This window comes from Otolemur garnettii, unplaced genomic scaffold, assembly GCF_000181295.1.
Source record: "Otolemur garnettii isolate 467f Iridium unplaced genomic scaffold, OtoGar3 scaffold00235, whole genome shotgun sequence".
NCBI lineage: Eukaryota > Metazoa > Chordata > Mammalia > Primates > Galagidae > Otolemur > Otolemur garnettii.
In genome coordinates, this window is record NW_003852630.1 from 1,695,317 (window position 1) to 1,715,697 (window position 20,381).

The 20,381-nt window shown below is 42.1% G+C and overlaps 1 protein-coding gene across 1 annotated transcript in view; it reads right to left on the reverse strand.

The window, feature by feature from the left end:
- Positions 1-20,381, reverse strand: part of UBE3C (ubiquitin protein ligase E3C) — a 133,368-nt gene that overhangs the window by 97,478 nt on the left and 15,509 nt on the right. Inside the window, exons 2-6 of the mRNA XM_012812962.2 lie at positions 17,601-17,654; positions 13,864-13,938; positions 13,313-13,459; positions 7,588-7,703; positions 1,224-1,381 (exon numbers count right to left, since the gene is read on the reverse strand). Coding sequence (XP_012668416.2) covers positions 1,224-1,381; positions 7,588-7,703; positions 13,313-13,459; positions 13,864-13,938; positions 17,601-17,654 — 550 coding nt within the window. The remainder of the gene's footprint in view (positions 1-1,223; positions 1,382-7,587; positions 7,704-13,312; positions 13,460-13,863; positions 13,939-17,600; positions 17,655-20,381) is intronic.

A 20,381-nucleotide genomic window follows, 5' to 3' on the forward strand; every position in this document is an offset into this window, starting at 1 on the left:
CCCGGCTATTTTTTTTTTTGGTTGCAGCCGTCATTGTTGTCTGGCGGGTCCGGGCTGGGGATCCGAACCCGCCACCCTAGGTGTACGTGGCTGGCGCCCTAGCCGGTTGAGCTATAGGCGCCGAGCCTATATATTTTTTTTAAAGATGCTAAATTACACTTCTAAAGTCTAAGAGCCCTGAAGTATTTATTTGGCTTTTTACTTGTGAGAATAATGAGATTGTTTCCTATTTTAGATTTTATACTACTCATGTCATCATAAAGGTTTTCTAAATATTTATTTCATAGTTTTTCTCTAAAAGTGTCATGAACATCCTCAGAGCAATTTCAGATATAGTTTATTATACTTTATATAATACAGCCACTTTAAGGATGGTATCAATGTATAAAAGCATTAACAATGAGTTATAAAAGGAAAATTCAAATAAACTAAATATCCCATTCTACTGCACTAATATGAGGGTTTACCATTCTTTTAGTAAGAATAATCTGTCAAGATTTATTTTTTCTTCTGAGCCATGTTCTCATTCTGCTGCCCAGGCTGGAGTACAGTAGCCCCATCACAGCTCGCTGCAGCCTCCAATCACTGGTCTTAGGTGATTCCCCTTCTTTCTCAACAACCCAAGCATCTGGGGCTACAGGCACCATCATGCCCAGCTAATTTTTTAAATTTTTTTGTTAAGACAGGATCTCACTCTGTTGCCCAGGCTGGTCTCAAAGTCCTGAGTGCAACTGACCCTCCCTACCTGAGCCTCTCAATAAAGTGCTGAGATTACAGGTGTGAGCCATCACATCTAGTTAACAATAAACTTTACTTCTTAGTAAGACAAGCTCTTCGGACAACTTATCTCCTGCGTTGCTGGTGTCATCTTTCCCACCCACTCAGGACAATCATGCAGGGAGGAGACCCCCTTCGTGCTCAGTCCTTCCATGACTGACAGCTTCACTGCACATGTAAAGTTTGCATTCAAGTACTTGGGACAATTTCTAAAAGCATACATTAATTTTCTTTATTTCCAACTAAAAGAAAATAGTGTGCTTCTAATATTTCAAAGTGGATGACGCCCAGGACAGGCATTGAAGCCTGGGACTCCTGTAGCACCCTCACCTGTGCGCGATGCTACGGCTCCATTTCCACGTTGATGTCAGTGCTAAGAGCATGTTGGCTGCACCTACATCACACGATGACACCGAACCACAGTTCTTACCCCACCTGCTACTTACCATTTTGAATCATGTAGTGCAAAATTTGTTCAATTACTGATACCACGTAGCTAGCATCTTGTAAAACAGGCAAGTAAGTGTTCTCAGATGAAAACACCTCGAGCATTCTCATTGGAAGTGCAACATTCAAACTGTCGTCATTACAGTTTTGCAACAACCTATAAAAATTTAAAAAAAAATTTGCTAATTTGCTACATGGCAAAAGTCACCAAAATTTTCCCCAAATTACTCTCTGTCACCACAATAAGTACCTGAGCTCCCCTATTCTAGTGTTAGATCATCTCTGAAAATAGGCATACTTCAAAGACAGGGCAATGATCATTCAGTCAACCAGTTTTAAAAGAGTCCTTATCATGTGACAAACAGCACGACGGATACAAGGTTTACAGACGTTAAGACATGGACACAGATTACTAACACAGAGCGACGAGTATTATAATCCACAAATTGTACCAAGAGAAGCTGTAACTCTGTTCCAGTAATTCTTCTCCACATCATCCACAAACATGTTACTTATTGTTCCAAGTTGCAGGAATGCTGCCCTCTGCTCATATTAGCTGTGACTCCATGTCTTGCCCCTCCACGTCTGCACAGCCTCCCGCCCACGCCTGTATACTCAGCAGTGTTCCCAGGTCAGCAAGGTATTACTGAGTGTTAAGTCAAAAAGACTGTGTAACAGGCAAAAAGGGAGGAGGGTACCGAGTGTGCTGCCCAGCCCACCCACCGGTTATCACCACACCGTATCCACTGGGCTGCTTTGCAGCTCTGCAGAGACAGAAGTCAGCTTGCAGAAAACTGGTAAGTCATACCAATGTTCACAACCTGAGCTATACGAGTTCTTCCTGCTCCTGGCAATCCAACTGTACCAGAGACAATATAAATTTCAGTGAGGTGGAGACTCACGTAAATCAGCTGCAATGTCTTTCAGGGTCCCTTATCAATTAATAGTTAATAAAAATTCTTTGATATGTGTTTACTTGCAACTCTGATTTTACCTTTTGGACAGATAACATCTAACATTACGAACTCTGACTTCACCTTGTATTTTCTGATCCCACCTGTCGTCCACCAGCAGCATCTATGCAACCACATCCCCTTCTCCCCTTCTGTGCCTTCTGTTCTCCTGGACCTCAGACCCTGCCTTCCTCCTAGGCCCCTTCTGCCCCTGCAAACTCCTCCTATGGAGCATCCCCTCTTCCACACATGCACTCAATCCCACCCGCAGGAATCCACCCTAGTCCTATGACGACTCCATCCTTCTAGAATGATGCTCAGATCAAAAGTTTGTATGCAGCCTCGCTCCTCGTCTGAAACTCCACAGCCAGTTTGTCTGCAAATCCTGTCAGCTGTCTAGAAGCCACCCTCTATGCCACCAGCTCAGTTCAGGCCACTGCCACTTCTTTCTGATTACTACATCCCTAGTTGGTCCCTGTTCCTGCCCTCCTTCTCCTATAGTCCCTGTTCAACACACTGGCCAGAATCTATTAAAATGTAAGCTGGAGGGCGATGCCTGTGGCTCAGTGAGCAGGGGGCCGGCCCCATATGCTGAGGGTGGTGGGTTCAAACCCGGCCCCAGCCAAACTGCAACAAGAAAACAGCTGGGCGTCGTGGTAGGCCCCTGTAGTCCCAGCTACTTGGGAGGCTGAGGCAAGAGAATCACCTAAGCCTAGGAGTTGGAGGTTGCTATGAGCTGTGTGATGCCACAGCACTCTACCAAGGGTGATAAAGTGAGACTCTCTCTCTACAAAAAAAAAAAACAAAAAAAAAACAAAAACAAAAACAAAAACAACAACATAAGCTGGCAGTATGGGGGAAAGACAGGCTGTTCTAGAGGAAAGATTGAGAAGACATCAAAGGTAATGTGTGGTCACAGACTCTGTTGAAAAAATAATGCTGCTCTGTGGCTGTGACAACGGCATCATGGTTTGTAGGAGAGTGAATCTGTAGGAAAGCGTCTCTGGAAACAAATGTGCAGTATTTAGGGAGTGGAGAGTCACTACGTCAGTTGGCAATCGCTCAGCACACTGTTAACCATGGTCAACAATGTTATTAAAGATTCTTGAGTCCATACGGAGGCAAGGAGCATTTACTGTACCACTTTTCTACTCTTTCATACTTGAAATTTTACATAACAGAAATTATAAGAAACAGAGAAGTCAGCTCACTCCCCTCTTTGCTCACAATTTTCCTTTAGCTTCCCTGCTCTCAGCACAGAAGCTGAGAGTGGTAAGAGAAAATCTCCAGCCGGCCAGGAGTGTCTTCTCACTTGGCACTCAGCTGCACACCAGGCTGGCCTCAACCCCAGCTAACAACTTGCTCTGATAATCCCCTCCCTTCTAAGTCACCTCCTCAGCAAGGCCTTTCTGGCCAGAGGATCACTAACAGAAGAGTCACTCTCCCATCAGAACCCACAAAACTAATTTCCTCCTTTTTATCTCAACATTTAACATTTACTTTTTTTTTTTTTTTGAAACAGAGCCTCAAGCTGTCACTCTGGGTAGAGTGCCATCGCATCACAGCTCACAGCAACCTCCAACTCCTGGGCTTAAGCAATTCTCTTGCCTTAGCCTCCCAAGTAGCTGGGACTACAGGCATCTGCCACAATGCCTGGCTAGTTTTTGGTTGCAGCCATCATCATTGTTATTTGGCGGGCCCAGGCTGGATTGGAACCCTCTAGCTCAGGTGTATGTGGCTGGCGCCTTAGCCACTTGAGCCACAGGTGCTGAGCTAACATTTACTTTTTCTGTGTAAAAACATTCATACTTGTTTGTGTTTTTTCTTGACCTGCCAGACTAGATATAAGCTCCAGGAGATCAAGAACCTCCTGACACCTCACAGCCACAACAGCACAGAGATCTGAGCTAGCATCTCGAGGAGCCTCACAAGCTCTGTCCAGCAAGTTGAGGTGCAGATGCGTCAACCCTTATGTCAGTCCTTTTTCTTTCTTTTTTTTGAGACAGAATCTCACTTTGTTGCTCTTGCCAGGACATCATAGCTCACAGCAACCTCAAACTCTCAGTCTCAAGTAATTCTCTTGTCTCAGCCTCCCAACTAGCTGGGACTACAGGTGCCCACCACAATACCCGGCTGGTTTTTTTTTTTTTTTTTTTTTAAGACATCTGGTCTTGAGCTCCTGAGCTCAGGCAATCCACCCACCTAGGCTTTGTCAGCCTACCTAAAGTCATTCCTAATGGATACTCACCATAGAAGAAATGCAATTAGTGTAAATATTCATGAGCTTTTCAAATTATCTTTCTTTCTTTTTTTTTTTTGAGAGAGTCTCACTAATGTCATCCCTTGGTAGAGTGCTGTGGCATCACAGCTCACAGCAACCTCAAACCTGGGCTTAAGCGATTCTCCTGCCTCAGCCTCCCAAGTAGCTGGGACTATATAGGAGCCCACCACAATGCCCAGCTATTTTTTGGTTGCAGTTGTCATTGCTGTTTTTGTTTTTTTTTGAGACAGAGCCTCACTTTATCATCCTCAGTAGAGTCACAAGCTCACAGCAACCTCCAACTTCCAGACTTAGGTGATTGTCTTGCCTCAGTTTCCCAAGTAGCTGGGACTAAAGGTGCCCGCCACAACACCTGGCTATTTTTTTGTTGCAGTTTGGCCAGGGCTGGGTTTCAAGCTGCCATCCTTGGTATATGGGGCCAGTGCCTTATCAACTGAGCCACAGGGGCTGCCCAAAGCAGAGTTTCTTTCTTTCTCTTTTTTTGCAGTTTTTGGCCGGAGCTGGGTTTGAACCCGCCACCTCCAATATATGGGGCCAGCGCCCTACTTGAGTCACAGGTGCTGCCTGTCATTGCTGTTTTTTAGCAGGGCCGGGCCAACTTTGAACCCTCCAGCTTTGGTGTAAGTGGCCGGCGCCCTACTCACTGAGCTATGGGTGTGGCCAATTATCTTTATTTTCAAAGTAAATTTACTTAAGTAGACAAAAATCTGTTTGCAAACAATGTTAGTGCTGAATAAAAATGACACAGAAAACTTTTAAGAATTTGTGGCAGGCATGGTGTGTGCACCTGCAGGCCCAGCTGCTCAGGAGGCTGAGGCAGGAAGGCTACTTCAGCCCAGGAGTTTGCACCTGTCAAGTTCCACAGCAATCCCACCTGGGCAAGAGTGAGCCCTGCCTCTAAAAACATCATTTAAAAAAGAATTTGTGCTAGATACTAGCCTAGTGATGCTAACAGCCCCTGATGACATCTATAGGGAAAAGCAGCCTGAGTGGTCATCATGGACTGAAACAGTGGGTTCAGAAGGACATGTCTAGTCAAATGGCCCCATTCCACAATTAAGGGAATGGGGCCCAGTAACTTACCGTGGGGTAACGAGAGCTGGTTGGCCACAGCATCAGCACCAGACCCTGCTCCTCTGACCCGTACTCCAACGCTGCACCACCCAATTCCATTTGTCTCCACAGTCACACGGCACCAGTTTTTGTTTTGTTAATTCATTTACGTTTACATAACATGAAACTCTACTTCTTTTCTAGTTTCTCAAAAGTGATCTTGAAGCCCTATGGGTACCATTCTCAGGTACCCAGTACAGCTAAAATACAATGCTCCACACACACTAGGCAAGACTGTTGGTTCATTGACATCACACACTTGAAATAAGATTTTAAACATTTTTAAGTTTCACTTTGTCAAAATTCCATTTCTCACCAAAAACATCAAAACTTCTCAGAGAAAACAGCCCCAGGCCTGGGCAGAGAAAGCACAAGTTGAGCCAGGGACATTCTGTGGTCAAAGCAGAACTCTCTCAAAAACACCCCTGGGGTCAAGCCAAAAGAGACAGTCATGTCACCCACGCTGGAGTGCAATGGCTCAATCATAGCTCACTGTGACCTTGAACACTAGGGCTCAGGCAATCCTCTTGTCTCAGCCTCCTGAGTAGCTGGGACTACAGGCAGGTGCCACCATGCCTGGATGATCTTTAACTTTGTTTTGTAAAGGTGGGGTCTTGCTATGTTGCCTAGGCTCAAACTCCCGGCCTCTGGCAATCCTCCTGTCCTCTTGCCTTTGGCGTCTCACACTGCTGGGATTATGTTTTAAAAAAATACATAAGACCTTACTGAGACTAAAGGGACAGAAGGGTCTTTACAAAATAACACCAGCTCATAAACACTAAAGAAACAAGAGAGTTAGAAGAATCTCTACTCCTCAAACCATAGATAAATGATATTACAACTGATTCAGGCACAGATCATCAACAGATGCTAATACCCTGGGTGACAGGGGTGCAAACTCTACAATACTTGCTATTTAGCTGTTTACAAAAAAAGTTTGCAAACTCCTCCTTCATATAATGAATGTACACAATGCATTTTCAAACAAAGTTTTTCTATGAAATAAAAGAAGTTAGGTAAAAGTATGAATTCTTAGAATCTGGGATCTCTCTGGTTCTCTAACAGGTTCTCTGCTCTTTACTTCCACTAAGTATTTTGGAATAATCAATTAGTCTACTTCCAACAGCAATCTTAAATAAACTTTATTATAGGCAGCTTCCAGAAGATTAACTCCAATTGGGTGGCATTCATGGCTCAGTGAGTAGGGTGCTGGCCTCATATACTGAGGGTGTTGGGTTCAAACCCAGCCCTGGCCAAACTGCAACAAAAAAATAGTCAGGCGTTGTGGCAGGTGCCTATAGTCCCAGCTACTTGGGATGCTGAGGCAAGGGAATTGCCTAAGCCCAGGAGTTGGAGGTTGCTGTGAACTGTGATGCCATGGCACTCTACCAAGGGTGACAAAGTAAGAGTCTGTCTCCAGAAAAAAAAAAAATTAACTCCAATTATATTGAAGGCCCAAAATCGTGTGAAAATTTTATCACTGTGCAGATATAAGCAATTTATTGAAAACTGGCTTGGTATCTCGGTTTGTTATGTTCAGGTAATATAGCTCACATCACCTAAATATGCTCTTTTGTAGACTTAATCGAAGGAAGTTATGGAGTGACTTATTTTGAATTCATACATAAAAAGTAAGAGAGCCTGATGAAAGGTGTATTCCCAAGAAGTGGCTTTCAAACTCTATCCTGGCAGCAGCCCTGATGGAATGAAGTCACTTCCACCATCAAGAGTCCACTCCTGAGTAGCCTCTATTCCCCAGGAACCAAGACATCCAACATTTCACAAGATAATTCCAGGACATCTTTGAAAGAAATTATCACCTGGAAGATATCTGTGTTTTGATTTGTCATACCAGCCAGATCACCCAGAGTAAAAATGGAAATTACACAGACCATATTCTAAGGTCTAAAAAAAAAAAAATCATGGAAAAACCACTGTCTCAGAAAATGAAAACAAAAGGTGTTCTCCTAGACATTCAAAGTGGTCAATACATTGTATATCTATGATAGAATTTACCTGCAACAGAGGCTCATCAATCTCTTGATTTGAAATAAGCATGTAAGTCTCTCGGATCCATCCAACTGCTTGACAAACAGTGCACTGTGTTTAATTAAGTTCTGATACAGCCATATCTGAAACAGTAAGACACACAAAGCACAACTCCTAACCATTAAAATCTAATCATTTGTTAATGTGTATAATACTCCAAACAGCTTTAAGTGGTAAGACATACTTAATCAAACAAAATCAAAACTTGGTAAGTAGTAAATCTTCTAAGTCAGGTTTTAATTTGCAATATTTGCACTTTTTTTTTAAATAGACAGTCTTGTTGCCCTCGGTAGAGTCTTGTGGCATCACAGCTTACAGCAACCTCCACCTCTTGGGCTTAGACAATTCTCCTGCCTCAGCCTCCCAAATAGCTGGGACTACAGGTGCCCACCACAACGCCCAGCTATTTTTTTTTTGTACTTTGGCCGGGGCTGGGTTTGAACCTGCCACCCTTCGTATATGGGGCCAGCGCCCTCCTCACTGAGCCACAGGCGCCGCCCCAATATTTGCACTCTTTATCTTAAAAATAACACATTAGGGCTAGTAGGTGTGGTGGCTCATGCTGGTAATCTTAATACTTTGAGAGGCTGCGGCAGGATGGCTGGAGTTCAGGAGTTTGAGACCAGCCTGAACAACAGCAAGATCTCATCTCTACAAAAAAATGGAAAAGTTATTAGCTAAGCATGGTAGTGTATGCCTATAGCACCATAACTGTAGGAGGTCACATGAGCCCAGGAGTTTGAGGTTACAGTGAGCTATGATGGTGCCACTGTACTCTAGCCTGGGTGATAGAACAAGACTCTGTTTCAAAAAAAAAAAAAAAAAAAAATTAACCTAAATTACTTAATAAAAATTAATTTTAATTAATTAGTTCTGAAAAGTACACTTAAAGTTCATGTCAATCTGAAACAAAAACAGTTCATCTGCAAAAACCAGCAATTCATAATAAAAACATATGAGAAATGCAATATTAATCATGAGTTACATGGGCCATATCTATTTATTTTTACCTCTGTGTGTGTGTGTCTCTCTCCCTCCAGCATCCTTTCCTTATGGATACTTTGCCCTTCCCTAACTCCATGAACTTTCCATAGGGAAGGCAATCATAGAACCCCGACCCTACTATGCCCAGTACAAGGTCAGGTACGTGCCAGGCTGGCCAGAACACCCCCTTCTCCTGGATACAAGGATTAGTCATTAAGTTCAGAACCAGCTGAGCCAGATTTCAGTCACTTGCATTCAAGAGATTTGACTACATAGTACATACATAGATGCCATAAATGATTTTGAAAAAAACTACCTAACAAGCAATTTCTTCCACTTTCTCTACTATGTTTCTGTGAAACAGACTGGTAATTTGTTTTTTCACTTCATGAGCCCCGTTTAGAACCAGCTGGAATTAAAAGCATCTTAAATGTGGCTTATTATAAATGTGCCACATAACCTTCTTGTTCTGTTATTTTTAAGTGGTTTTTCCTTTGACATTAACATTTCTTTGATATATAATGTTATTAAGCAATGAAAATACTAATGCAAAGCTCTTTACATTACTTAACAAATTATAGAGCATGCATAATTATATAGAGGAAATAATTTTGTGACCCACTCCAAATATTAATCTGCCTACACATAAGCTTTCTTCTTGAGCTGTTTGGAGCTACCTCATCCCCATTTTCTCAGAAACTAGTAAGACACTTTCAATATGCTCATCCTATTAAATAAAAGTAAGATACACAATAACTATACATTATCAACAGTTCATTGTAGGACCAATACAAATTAGGCTCTAAATATAACAAGTTGCTTCAAGTTGTCTGTGAAATAAAAGACACCAAAGCATTAATAATAATATATGATATGTAAACATCAATAGTCTCTGGACAGGGCTTTGATACTGACTGCTACATCTTTTTTTTTTTTAATTTAATGTTTTATTTTTTTGAGACAGAGTCTCACTATTTTGCCGTGGGTAGAGCACTGGTGTCACAGCTCACAGTAACCTCCAACTCTTGGACTTAAGCGATTCTCTTGCCTCAGCCTCCCAAGTAGCTGGGACTACAGGTGCCTGCCACAACGCCTGGCTATTTTTTTTGTTGTTGCAGTTGTCATTATTGTTTAACTGGGCCCAGGAGGGGTTCAAACCCGCCAGCTTTGGTACATGTGGCTGGCGCTGTAACCACTGTGCTATGGGTGCTGAACCTGACTGCTACATCTTGACAAATGCACCAATGTCATTCAAAAAATTCTCATTTATCACTACATTAAATATCTGCCTTAATTTTTTTGTTATCAACTAAATACAGATAAAGTTCTTAAAACATTCCTCCTTAGGGATTGTTTCTCAAGAAGTCAATTTAGGATCTGTATCAATAACATAAGGGAATACACCAAAAAAACAAAAAAATATGGAATCGAGAAGAAAGGCTGTATAACAAAAATAAAGCAAATCGAAAGGTGTCCCAGGATAGTGGCAGGCCTGGAAAGCAACCAGTTCAAACTGGCCCAAGAAGGTGGATCAAAGGACGCTAGTGGAAGAGCTCCAGGGGAAAGAGAAGGTGTAACGGCTTTAGTCCCAGGGAAAGCTGCTGAGAAGTGCAGTGCAGGGACTGGTGGATGAGGGAGGAAAGCCTTATACAGAGATTCACCCAACAGTCTGGGAGGCTGAAGCAGGACCGCCTGAGGGAGAGGAGTTTGAGACCAGCCTGGGCAACTTACTGAGACCTCATCTCTAAAAATAAACAGAAAAATTAGCTGGGGCTGGCAGCAGATACCTGTAGTCCCAGCTACTCAGGAGGCTGAGGCAGGAGGATCCCTTGAGCCCGGGAGTTTGAAGGTACAGTAAGCTATGATGAAATAATTGCACTCTAGCCTGGGCAACAGAGTGAGATCCTGTCCCCAATTAATAAATAAGTTTTTCTCAAAAGAAAATTAAATGACTAAAAAGTGAGACAATTACTAACTCTAATAACTACAGATAAACTGCACATAAAAAAAATAATGCTATTATTCTATTTGATTTAGCAGAATACCTTAAAGTCCTAAAAATGTGAAAAAGGGAGGTAAGGAAGAAACAGCTGTGTATACTTATTTTCACAGAGTATCTCTGAAAACTATCAGAAATGGCATCATGTATGCTCCTAGAGTGAGAACCAGGGAACTTGAAACCTGGGACAGGAGACACTTCCTCCTTATAAGTGATTAATTCACTGCTCTCACATCTTTGCTTGCAAACTTAATAGACATTTAAGTTCACTTTTCTTGTATGAACCAGGTTTGATGACACTGAATACTATTTACTGTTTTATAATCTGCAATAAGTAATTTGCTCTGTAGTTGCTTGAGGCCTAGAGTCAAATGTGTTCATTTACCTACAACCTTTTCACTGCTGGCTTCTGGGGCAAGGCTGTGCAACCCCCCATCTAGAAACCATGCAGTGAGCACTGGTTCAGCCTCACACACAAAAGGTGCCTTGGAGAGACACCTACTGACACCCCTAAGCACCTGCATGTCTGTGCTCCTTGGTGACTTTTCAATCTACAAGATTAGAGCATGTGAGGATGAGGACAGCCTATTCTAGAAAGCAAGCCAGGTTATCCACTGGTGTATGTTTCTGAGGTTTGGGAGTCCAAGACAGGAGGATCACTTGAAGCCAGGAGTTCAAGACCAGCCTGGGCAATATAGCTAGACTCCATCTCTACAAAAATTTTCAAAATTAGGCAGGTGTGGTGGTATACGCCTATAGTCCCAGCTACTTGGGAGGCTGAGGCAGAGGATTACTTGAGCCCAGGAGTTTGAGGCTGCATGTAAGATCAGACTTCTCATTCCAGCCTGAGTGACAAAGGGAGACTCTAAAATAAACAAACTACTTTGACTACTTTACTAGATTGGCAGTTATTAGAAAGTTCTTACCATGTTTCAGACTAGCTCAGCTCAGGCAGCGATGCTGGGTTTTAAAACCACAAAGTAGATAAACAATAAAGTATTCCCTGTCCTCTGAACTAATACACACTAATTCAGGACCTTTCTAGTGTGTGCAGTAGTCTATAGCATGGAACACTCACTTTTCGCTGTATAATCACTTTTTAAGATAATTTGAGGTTTATAATTAATACAAGTAAATAAAAGTTTCTATATCTAACCTAATAATGGCATATGAATCTCTTTGTATCTCCTGGGAAAATAGATAGTTAAAAGTTTCATTTAAAAAAATAATCAGGGCCACCAACCCAGGAATGGATTAACAAGCTGTGGTATATGTAGACCATGGAATACTATTCAGTCATTAAAAAAGATGGAGGGCTCGGTGCCTGTGGCTCAAGTGGCTAAAGGCACCAGCCACATACACCTAAGGTGGCAGGTTCAAATCCAGCCCGGGCCCACCAAAACAACAATGACAGCTGCAACCAAAAAACAGCTGGGCACTGTGGCAGGCACCTGTGGTCCCAGCTACTTGGGAGGCTGAGGCAGGAGACTCGCTTGAGCCCAGGAGTTGGAGGTTTCTGTGAGCTGTGATACCACGGCACTCTACCTAGGGGGACAGCTTGAGGCTCTGTCTCAAAAAAAAAAAAAAAAAAAAAAGAAAGATGGAGACTTTAACAGCCTTTGTATTAACCTGAATGAAAGTGGAACACATTATTCTTAGCAAAGCATCACAAGAATAAAGCAGCAAGAATCCTATGTACTCAATTTTAATATGAGGACCATTAATAACCTAGTACATGGTATGGGTGGAGGAAGGGGAGAGCAGAGAAAAGGAAGGAGGGTGGGGTCTCAGTGTGTGACACACCTTTTAGGGGCAAGTCACAATTGTAAGAGGGACTTTACAATGCAATCAGTGTAACCTGCTATCTTGTACCTTCAATGAACCCCCAACATTAAAAAAAAAAAAATCATGAAAAAACTTAAAAAAAAAAAATCAGGCTCAGGGCCTGTAGCTCATCAGCTAGGGTGCCAGCCACATATGTCAGAGCTGGCAGGTTTGAAACCCAGACTAGGCCTGCCAAATAATAATGACAACTACAACCCAAAACAGCTGGGCATTGTGGCAGCACCTATAGTCCCGCTACTTGGGAGGCTGAGGCAAAAGAATCGCTTAAGCCCAAGAGTTTGAGGTTGCTGTGAGCTGTGATGCCAGGGCACTCTACCCAAGGCAATAGCTTGAGACTCTGCCAGAAAAAAAAAAAAAAAATCATTCATCTATTCCTCTCTATATATTTTCCACTGTTAAACAGACTGTTCCTCAACACTGGCAATCCCAAAAGCCTACAACATTTTTAGAGAAATATAATTGTATTTTGGGTATTTTAAAATGAGAGCCCCTGTGCTGCAGAGGCTGCAGACGGACAGGAAGTAAACCTGGGTGCACTTCCTAGGGAGGCGGGAGTGCTGAGGACCGCCAGGGCAGCCCAGGGGTGCGCAGCAGAGGGGTCAAGATATGCCACTGCTTTTTATATGTGAAATTTCCCATAATAAAAAATGAAAAAGCCTATTGAAAATGAATATCAAATTTTAAGAGGAAAAGCACATTACCACAAAAGTGACTGATTGCCACTGAGAAGTTCACAAAGGCTTAGATGTAGTAGGGGGGTTACCTGACATCCTGATCAGATACTCACCATTCCCACTTAAAAAAAAAAATAAGAAGATGAAAAATATATAAACAAGGGCCAGTGAAAATGTAGTTAACACTCACCAAACGTTTTGAGTCTTCATCTTGTTTGTAAAAAAACAGAAGCTGCCTCACCAAAAGGGTAAGGTTGGGACCATTAGCAATGGGGAAGGAGCCGCCAGACTGTGCCAGGCGAGCACAGCGATCAAACGCACTTCTCTGGACGGAATACTGAAAGCAAAACCAAGCACAAGCCAGTCACTCACAGACATCTCCTTATCTAAAGACGCACTACATGTTTTAATGGGGTGGTGGGAATGGATAATAAACATGCTGATACTAGAGTTCAAAAAACAATCTGACCTGCAATGAAGGACCCTGAGCGCCCACGCAGACTCTCTACCCCTTCCTTCTGCTTTGATCTCAGGCTGTGGTTTGCTCTATGTCTGTACTTTGTTACTTAAAAACTACCTAAAAATCTTACCTGTCTATAAATCTCTATATAACAAAATTATTTACTGTGAATAATACTATTATCAATATTAACTTACAATAAAAAGGTGTACAAAAATACATACAAAGTGAATACTGATAATAACAAGGTCAAATTTTTTTTATTTTAAAAACAAACTTACTTGCTGTTTTCTATCTCTATAGCCTCGAATAAATGACTGGATAATTACTGCATTTTTCAGTCTTCGCCTTTCTTCCTGAATAATGAAGGGAGGAGAGAGGGAGCAATCGGTCAGTATCAGCGAAAATGACATTTGCTCATAAAGACTTTTGGTAAGAAAAAAATTCAGGGGCGGTGCCTGTGCTTCAGTAAGTAGGGCACCAGCCCCATATATCGAGGGTGGTGGGTTCAGACCCAGCCCCGGCCAAACTGCAACAAAAAAATAGGTAGGCGTTGTGGCAGGCGTCTGTCGTCCCAGCTATTCAGGAGGGTGAGGCAAGAGAATCCCCTAAGACCAAGAGCTGGAGGTTGCTGTGAGCTGTGACGCCATGGCACTCTACCAAGGGCAACAAAGTGAGACTGCCTCTTAAAAAAAAAAAAAAAAGAATTCAGTCTTTATACCATCTGCTGAATATATTTTTACCATATGCAGAGTTGTGCAACCATTGCCACTGTTCTAATTTTAGAACATGTTCATCACTTCCAAACAGAAATCCTGTACCCATCAGCAATCATCCCTCATTCTGTCCCCCAACCCCCAACAAGCACTAATGCACTCTCATCTCCATAGATTTGCCTGTTCTCAGCATTTCATATAACGGAGTCACACAACACTCAAGAGCGCTGTTTTCAGTGTGACAGACCTTCCCTCATTTCACAGATGCAAGCCCTATTCTACTGTATGGAAAGATCACATTACATTCATCCACTATCTGCCCAGGGACACTTGGGCTGCTTCTGCTTTCAGCCCTTATGAATAAGGCTGCTAAGGACACTCACGAATTTGTGGAAACCAGTATTCATTTCCCTTGGTTAGACATCTATAAGTGGAATTAACATTTTGAGGAACTGCCACACTGTTTTCTAAAATGGTAACACTATTGTACAATCTTACCAGCATAGGGTGACTTTTTTGGAGTTTTAGTTTCAAATATTTTTTTTTTTGAGACAGAGTCTCAAGCTGTCACCAGCTCACAGCAACCTCAAACTTCTGGGTCCAAGCAATTCCCTTGCCTCAGCCTCCCAAGTAGCTAGGGCTACAGGTGCCCACCACAACGCCCCGGCCGGGTTTGAACCTGCCAGCCTCCGTGTACGTGGCCAGTGCCCTACTTACTGAGCTACGGGCACCACCCTAGATTCAAATATTAAAAGAACACAAACATGCATCTTAAAGATCACTTTCTTGTATCAGTAGAAAACTCCAGTTTAGGGCGGCTCTGTGGCTCAGTGAGTCAGGCACCGGCCCCATATACCCAGGGGGGCGGGTTCAAACCCAGCCCCGGCCGAACTGCAACAAAAAAATAGCCGGGTGTCGTGGCGGGCGCCTGTGGTCCCAGCTACTTGGGAGGCTGAGACAAAAGAATCGCCTAAGCCCAGAGGTTGCTGTGAGCTGTGACTCCACAGTACTCTATTAAGGGCAACAAAGTGAGACTCTGTCTCTAAAAAAAAAAAAGAAAGAAAGAAAACTCCAGTTTCCACTGACTTGAGACTGCCTTGAATGTTTTCAGTGACCTGGCAACAAAAAATATCCTTCACCATCACCATTTTACACACTGCAGCTACTGGTGTTTGTGAGCCTACTCTGTGCCAGCCCTGAAAGGCACTTCATGTTCAACTGCACAGCAATCTTACAGGTGAGCACTACTTCCAATTTAAAGATGCAGAACCTGATATTTTTGTGAAGATTAAGCAATACCCACAGATGTACAAGAGTTAAAATTCAAATTCAGGTGCGACACTAGAGTGTGCTCCACCTTACCACAGTGCATTGTCTCACATGTTCTGTGAATGCCACCCACCCACCTGAAACACTCAGACACTCAAAGCTCCTCCCATAACCCTGGGGTTAGGGAACACTGTCAGGTCAAGGAAATATACTTTCTGAGCTTGAAACTGTTACAAGAAAACTTGTCAGTTTTAATCTAGTTTTGCAATCATTATTCTAAGAGCACTTAATTAAAAGCTCATAGCCTGGGCAACGGCAAGACCTGTCTCTACAAAAAATAAAAAAATTACCCAGGCATTATGGCATATACCCGTAGTCCTAGCTTCTTAGGAGGCTGAGGTGAGAGAACAGGTTAACCTCAGGAGTTTGAGACTGCACTGAGTTATGGCTATGCCACTGCACTCCAGCCTAGACAACACATGGAGACTTTTCTGCTTCTTCTTTACAAAACATAAAACACGCTGGGCATAAGTAGCGGCTCACACCTGTAATCCGAGAATTCTGGGAGGCTGAGGCAGCTGGGTATTGTGATGGGTGCCTGTAGTCCCAGCTACTCGGGAGACTGAGGCAAGAGGATCGCTTTGAGCCCAAGAGTTTGAGGCTGTTGTGAGCTGTGACACTACAGCACTCTATCACCCTTGATAAGTTAAGACAAGACTCTGTCTCAAAAAAAGCAAACAAATAAACAGAAAACAAAAAGCTCAATGGATATATTTAACAATTAGATGATGCTCAAGAGTTAATTTATAAATTAGAAGTCGTATAAAAAAAAAATAAATTAGAAGTCAGGTCAGAAGAAAATTATCCAAACTGATGCATAGATATTTGAAAGTATAAATATACAGAAAAGCACCCACAAGAATGTGGGATACAAGGCCAAAGTCAAATATATTTGCAATTTGAGTTCAAAGAAGAGAAGCAGAATGGAGCAAAAGCAGTATTAGAACAGACAACGGCTCAAAGTTTTATCAAAATAATAATAACAATGAAAATTAAAAGCACCAACCAGCAAACACCTTTCTTGGCAGAGTAGTGATTCAATTGAGGAAGGTTCACTGCCCAGCAGATGTTTTGTGTATCTGCAGACATTTTTGGTGGCCATAACTAGGGGAGAGAGTGCTGCTACTCCATCTAGGGAAAGGCTGTGGACACTGCTAACATTGTCCCACATACAGGACGCTCCCCCAACAAAGAACGGTCTGTTCAGAACGCCCACAGTGCCAAGGCTGGGAGATCCTGCCTGAAAGTGTTTTCATCTACGGTTCCTTGCACCAAAAATGTTCTTCCTCCAGCTTTTTCAGAGGCAGCTTCTTTTCCATCCTTGAGGAATTAGTTCCACACCAATCCCCTTACCCTGTCCACGCAGGCCTCCCCAGAGACTGCCTGTCACCCTCACTGTCTGTGCATCCAGCAGGTGGGACAGCACCTGGGGCAAAGCTCTCAACAAATGTTTGCCAAAGGCATGAATGAGTTGTCAAAGTATCAAAATATTAAAAGCCCTATCTAAAAAGCAGGCCATAAGATACAATAATTGCTAACTAATCAACAAAGTAAAGCTATTTTAAGAAATAAGCAGAAAGATAAAATGTAAGACAAAGAATAAAACAAGAAATGCTATCAACTCTTTTATCTTCTTGACAAATAGTTAAGATACACCCCTAACCAGCGAGTTTTCTCCTTCTGTTTGATAAAATATCAACATTATACACTAAGGCTTTCTAGATTTTCTAGAAACCCTATCTTAGGCAAGCAAGCCAACCAAAAGCCCCTATTCCCACTCCACTGTGGAAACTACCTTTTCAGTTTATCTTTTTCTCTACTGGTTCCAGAAGAAAAGGCTTACTGTAAAATACAACAAATCCAAAAATGCTTCTAAAGTTAAACACACACACACATATTATGTCATATACAGTATATATATGCATATAAAAACTAAAACCAGCTTATCTTTAGTTTTATAAAACTATTTTTACCTCTCTCTTTCTTCTTTCTTCCTGAGTACGATGTAAAAGAGAAGCCTTTTCTTCCTAAACCCAAAAAGAGAGAAATAAGAGGTTAAAAAGGTATAATTTCAATTTTAAAACACTATTATCCAAAAATTACAGAACATTCTCACCCTCAAATGATTCTGAAGACAATCCAAAGTATCTGATTTAATCAGATGAGAAAGCAGAGGCAGCAGGTTAACGGTTTCCCGGAGGTCACAGATCTAATTAGTGTTTCAGAAGTTGTCTAAGAATAAAATCTGATTTCTTCCCACACAAAGCAAGTACAAGTGGGGACACGTGAGCCAGACTGGCACACTGTGCCAGGTCCACATTCTGGACGTTAAGTCACACTCCCCAAGGGAGCTGGGCAATGTGAACAGGGTCTTTCACTCCTAGCAGCTTCGTGCCAGTGTACAATTAATTATCTCAGTAGAAACTTCATGAAAAAGTTTCTTTGATGAAAAGAATTTTTCATAAGCAAAACTAAATTTTAAACAAAATTACTTGGTTTGTAGAGGGAATTTTAAAAAATAAAAGAGAAAGTTAAATATTTCAAATGAAAAAAGAAAGAACATTTGTATCAGAATGTTTATTGCAGCCCAATTCATAATTGCCAGGTCATGGAAGAAGCCCAAGTGTCCATCGATCCATGAATAGATCAACGAACTGTGGTATATGTACGCCATGGAATACTATGCAGCCATAAAGAAGGATGGAGCCTTTACATCCTTCATGTTCACATGGATGGAGCTGGAGAATGTTCTTCTGAGCAAAGTATCACAAGAATGGAGGAAAAAGTATCCAATGTACACAGCCCTATTATGAAACTAATTTATACCTTTTATATGAAAGCTATAACCAAATAGCCTAAGAATATGGGGAGGGGGGAGGAAGAAAGGAGGGGGGAATGGGTGGAGGGAGGGGGTTTGGAGGGATCACTTCTGAGGTTTGTTTATCTTATAGGGGTACAAGTGAATCTTTCTAAGAGTAGAATGTGAACATTTTAAAACAATAACTGAGAAAATGACATGAAGGCTATGTTGACCAGTTTGATGGAAGTATTTCGGATTGCATGTGAAAACCCCACACTGTACCTCAGAAGTGCATTAATGTACATAGTTACCATTCAATGAAAAAAAGAAAAAAGAAAAAAAAAGGGTGGCACCTGTGGCTCAGTGGGCCCCAAATACTGAGGGTGGCTGGTTCAAATCCAGCCCCCGGCCAAACTGCAACAAAAAGAAAATTTAAAAAAAAATTTTGTTTCAAATGAAAATTCTTAAAGACTCTTCCACTTAAAATTGTTCCAGTCTTGTCTTGACACAGTGGTTCAGGCCAGTAACCCAGATCCCTAGAAGGCTGGGGTAGGAGAAGTACTTGAGGCCAGGAGGAGTCTAAGACCAGCCTGAGTAACAGTGAGGTCCTATCACTGAAAAGAAAAAACCAAAACCAAGACTATTCCAGTCTTTAATGCATGAATATTTCATTTTTGTAAATTTAGTAGAATATAAAATTAAAGGACCAAGACACTACCTATGAAATCATTAGAAAAATACATTTTAATCTCTTTTTTGTTGAGACAGACTCTCTTGTCACTCAGGCCAGAGTGTCATCATCACAGCTCACAGCAACCTCAAACTCTTGGACTTAAGCCATCCTCTTCCCTCAGCCTCCCAAGTAGCTGGGACTACAGGTGCCTGCCACAACATCCAGCTAGTTTTTCTATTTTTAGTAAAGTCCGGGTCTTGCCCTTTATCAGGCTGGTCTTGAACTCCTGAGCTCAAGAGATCCACTCGCCTCCACCCACCTCAGCCTCCCATTGTGCTGGGATTACAGGTAAGAGGCACCATACCTGGCCAAATTTAAAATCTCTTAAATATTCCACCGGAGTAATTAAGCCAATTTAAAATTATATACTGATAGGCGAACTAACACAATATGTAGCATCAGGCTTCTCACTGTCAAAATGTAAAGTTAGGCTCTGTGTTCATAGCTCAGTGGGTAGGGTGCCGGCCACATACACAGAAGCTGGTGGGTTCGAGCCCAGCCAGGGTCTGCTAAACAACGACAACCACAACAACCAAAAAAATAGCTGGGCATTGTGATGGGCACCTGTAGTCCCAGCTACTCAGGAGTCTGAGGCAGGAGAATCGACTGAGCCCAAGAATTTGAGGTTGCTGTGAGCTGTGATGCCCTAGGCACTCTACTGAGAGTGACATAGTGAGACTCTGTCTCAAAAAAAAAAAAAAAAAGTAAAGTCAAAGAAATAAACCTTTGGATAATTTCCATCATAGAAAAAAAGTTCAAAACCCAGCACATTGTACCCCATAAACGCAGTAATGCATACAGTTATGATCTAATAAAAGAAAAAAAGGATAGAGCCAACTAGAGATTAAAATCCAGCCCTACCCTGACTCTCAGAAGCCTGTGCCTGCTCCCCTCAATCTGAGTCTGGGGCTGCTGGCCACCCTCTTCCCTGCACTCTACTTCAATGGATGTGTTTCCATTTGGGTTCTTTCAGAAGCAATTTTTTAAAAAATAAATCTTATTGTGTGTATTTAAGGCATATAAAAAAATAGAAAAGCGCAAACAAAAAGCCTTTATCTACCACACGTCCAAAGGCAGGGAAATATTTTGTTTAAAATTTAATTAACAAAATAATTCAGAGAGTGGCGCCTGTGGCTTAAGGAGTAGGGCACTGGCCCCATATGCCAAGGGTGGTGGGTTCAAACTCAGCCCTGGCCAAAAACTGCAAAAAAAAAAAAAAAA